Genomic DNA, 2418 nt, shown 5'->3' with positions numbered 1-2418 from the left:
GATCCGGAAAAATCAAGACAAACTCGGAGATAAACACTGATACACAAAGTTGACATGCGGCTTTACCAGCAATGCTACACTGTGTGATGCTGGGACGGGCTGAACTCACCAGGATTCGCGGAACCACACGTGACGTCACGACACAGCACCAAGCAGCGGCAAGTTTGAATCCAGACTTTTCTGGATACCTCTGAATTTGACGCATTTTCCCGATATTAACAAGTGATTTACAGCAAATAGGAAACGATATTCGATCTATATCACGTGTTACTGGAATAAGACCCAACAAGTTAATGCATTTTGAAACAGTTCTATGATCTTTCAGCTACAGTAAATTACGCAAGATAAGGACTTTAATATAGACTCTGTGTGTGTGTGTGTGTGTGTGTGTGTGTGTGTGTGTGTGTGTGTGTGTGTGTGTGTGTGTGTGTGTGTGTGTGTGTGTGTGTGTGTGTGTGTGTGTGTGTGTGTGTGTGTGTGTGTGTGTGTGTGTGTGTGTGTGTGTGTGTGTGTGTGTGTGTGTGTGTATGAGCATGTGTGTGTGTCTAGTACTCGTAGGCAGAGTGTGTCCTCTGAGAGGTGCTCCTGGTGCTCTGGCTGCTGGTGCTCATGTGTCTCTTCAGACAGGGAATCTTTTTAGCCATCAGTCTTCTGAAGTGGCTCTGGAACTTCTTTCCCACAAATGTGTAAAACACAGGACTAATGCAACAATACAGATAGGCTATGTTCCGGGTCACATACAGTGCATAGTCCAAGCTTTCCAAGTCAGAACATAAGTCTTCCTCCTTGCTGGTGACCTGAAGAGCTCGAAGGAGGATGACGATGTTGTAGGGTGTCCAGCAGGCGAAGAAGGTGAAGATAATGACAAATATGACTTTGATGGCGCGACATTTCTCCTTCATGCGGGTAGACAAAATGCGGATAGTGATGCTAATATAGCAGTACATCACCATGGTGAGAGGGAGGAGGAAGAAGAGCAAGAATTGTTGATAGTAAGTGACCAGCCGCCAGCGCTCCATGGTGCTCTCGGAGTATCCCGACTCATCACATGTCAGCCCATTGAATAGACTCTTTCCCACATCTTGGAAAACCAGCTCTTTCACACTAGCTACAATACTGATGCACCAAACTGCCACTGACGCAGTAATGGCATATGCCTTCTTCCTGCTCTTGGCGCTGCCACTGCATGCACCACTGCAAGGTATCGGTCAAATGTCATGAGTGTGAGGAATAGGATTGAGCTGTAAAAGCCGATGAAGTACGCACTGCTTACCATCTTACACAGAGCCACACCAAAGATCCACTCAGACAGATGGTATGTCGCCCAAAAGGGGAGACTGGAGGCAAATAGAAGGTTGGAGAGGACCAAATTCAGAAGGAAGATGTTTGTCACTGTGCTGAGCTTCTCAAACTTGTAGATGATAAAGAGAACAAGCCCGTTGCCAAGGTAACTCAGGAGGAAGATGGTGTAGTAGAAAACTGGGATGAGTCTTGCACCAAACTGGTTGAGAGCCTGCTTTGAACAGAGCTTGACAATTTCACTAACCACATAGCTGGGATCAGTTGAGCTATTGGCTTCATACATTTCCTCAAACGCCAAATAGTTGTCATCATAGCTCATGGCTGGGTTTTGACCTGTGAGACATTAGGGAACCATGTTAGTCACTTTTCTGCAAGTTGAAGAAATTGCTAACAAGTCAATTGGTCTGATAAGTTGTCACATGGTCTGGCTGCTGGTTAAAAGGTCATGGAAGTTACATCTATTTCATGTTCATATTTCACCTGAAGAAATTAGAACGAGAAGATTTGGTAAACAAATAATGAGGATTCATACAACAGAAAAGTCAGAGAGTAACTACAGAATAGTGTCATGAAATAACTAACAGTTAAACCAATGACTCTTGTGTGATCTGTCATTTTGTGTGGATTTCGTTTGTGACTCAAAATAAAGAACAGGAACTGAGAGTAAAAAAGTCCCACTTCCCAAAGCTGGTGTGTAAGACTTGCTCCTCGGAAATAAGTAATTGCAGCTGTAGCCTACTAGGTTCCTATTATAATGACCATCATACCTAATATTATAACCATTTGTATACATACAGCCTATGTTTCATACGCTCCATCTCTGCTTTCTTGATTTCATTTTTTAAAACGTTTTTAAAAACAGTTTTTATTATTTGGACACTTGGTCCTCACTGTTTAGTGTGGTAATTCCACAGAGCGGCCTTTGCTAATCTAGGAAAAATAAATGGGGCTAGAAGCTTGATGAGCATTAATGTCAGTTGGCAAACCTGTAGCTTGTTCACTTCATTCAACCTCTATTACATCATTTCTTTTTAAACGTAGAACCCCACTGTTTTATTTCACAAAGCCAGATGAAGCAGTGAACTAAGTTCAGAGGGTGGATTTAAGGTTCTTGAC

At 43.0% G+C, this 2418-nt stretch overlaps 1 protein-coding gene across 1 annotated transcript; it reads right to left on the bottom strand.

The window, feature by feature from the left end:
• Positions 1-489: 489 nt before the first annotated feature.
• LOC104945947 (C-C chemokine receptor type 8-like) lies at positions 490-1634 on the bottom strand. Its single transcript, XM_010771681.1, is given in 2 exon segments — positions 490-1177; positions 1180-1634. Coding segments are annotated over 2 exon segments (1074 nt in total). The 5' UTR covers positions 1622-1634; the 3' UTR covers positions 490-545.
• Between the last annotated feature and the right edge of the window lie 784 nt (positions 1635-2418).

Source organism: Notothenia coriiceps, unplaced genomic scaffold (assembly GCF_000735185.1).
Source record: "Notothenia coriiceps isolate Sejong01 unplaced genomic scaffold, NC01 NC01_scaffold00010331, whole genome shotgun sequence".
Taxonomy (NCBI): domain Eukaryota; kingdom Metazoa; phylum Chordata; class Actinopteri; order Perciformes; family Nototheniidae; genus Notothenia; species Notothenia coriiceps.
The sequence above is the reverse complement of the archived record's forward strand: the minus strand, read 5'-3'. Positions and strand labels throughout refer to the sequence as shown.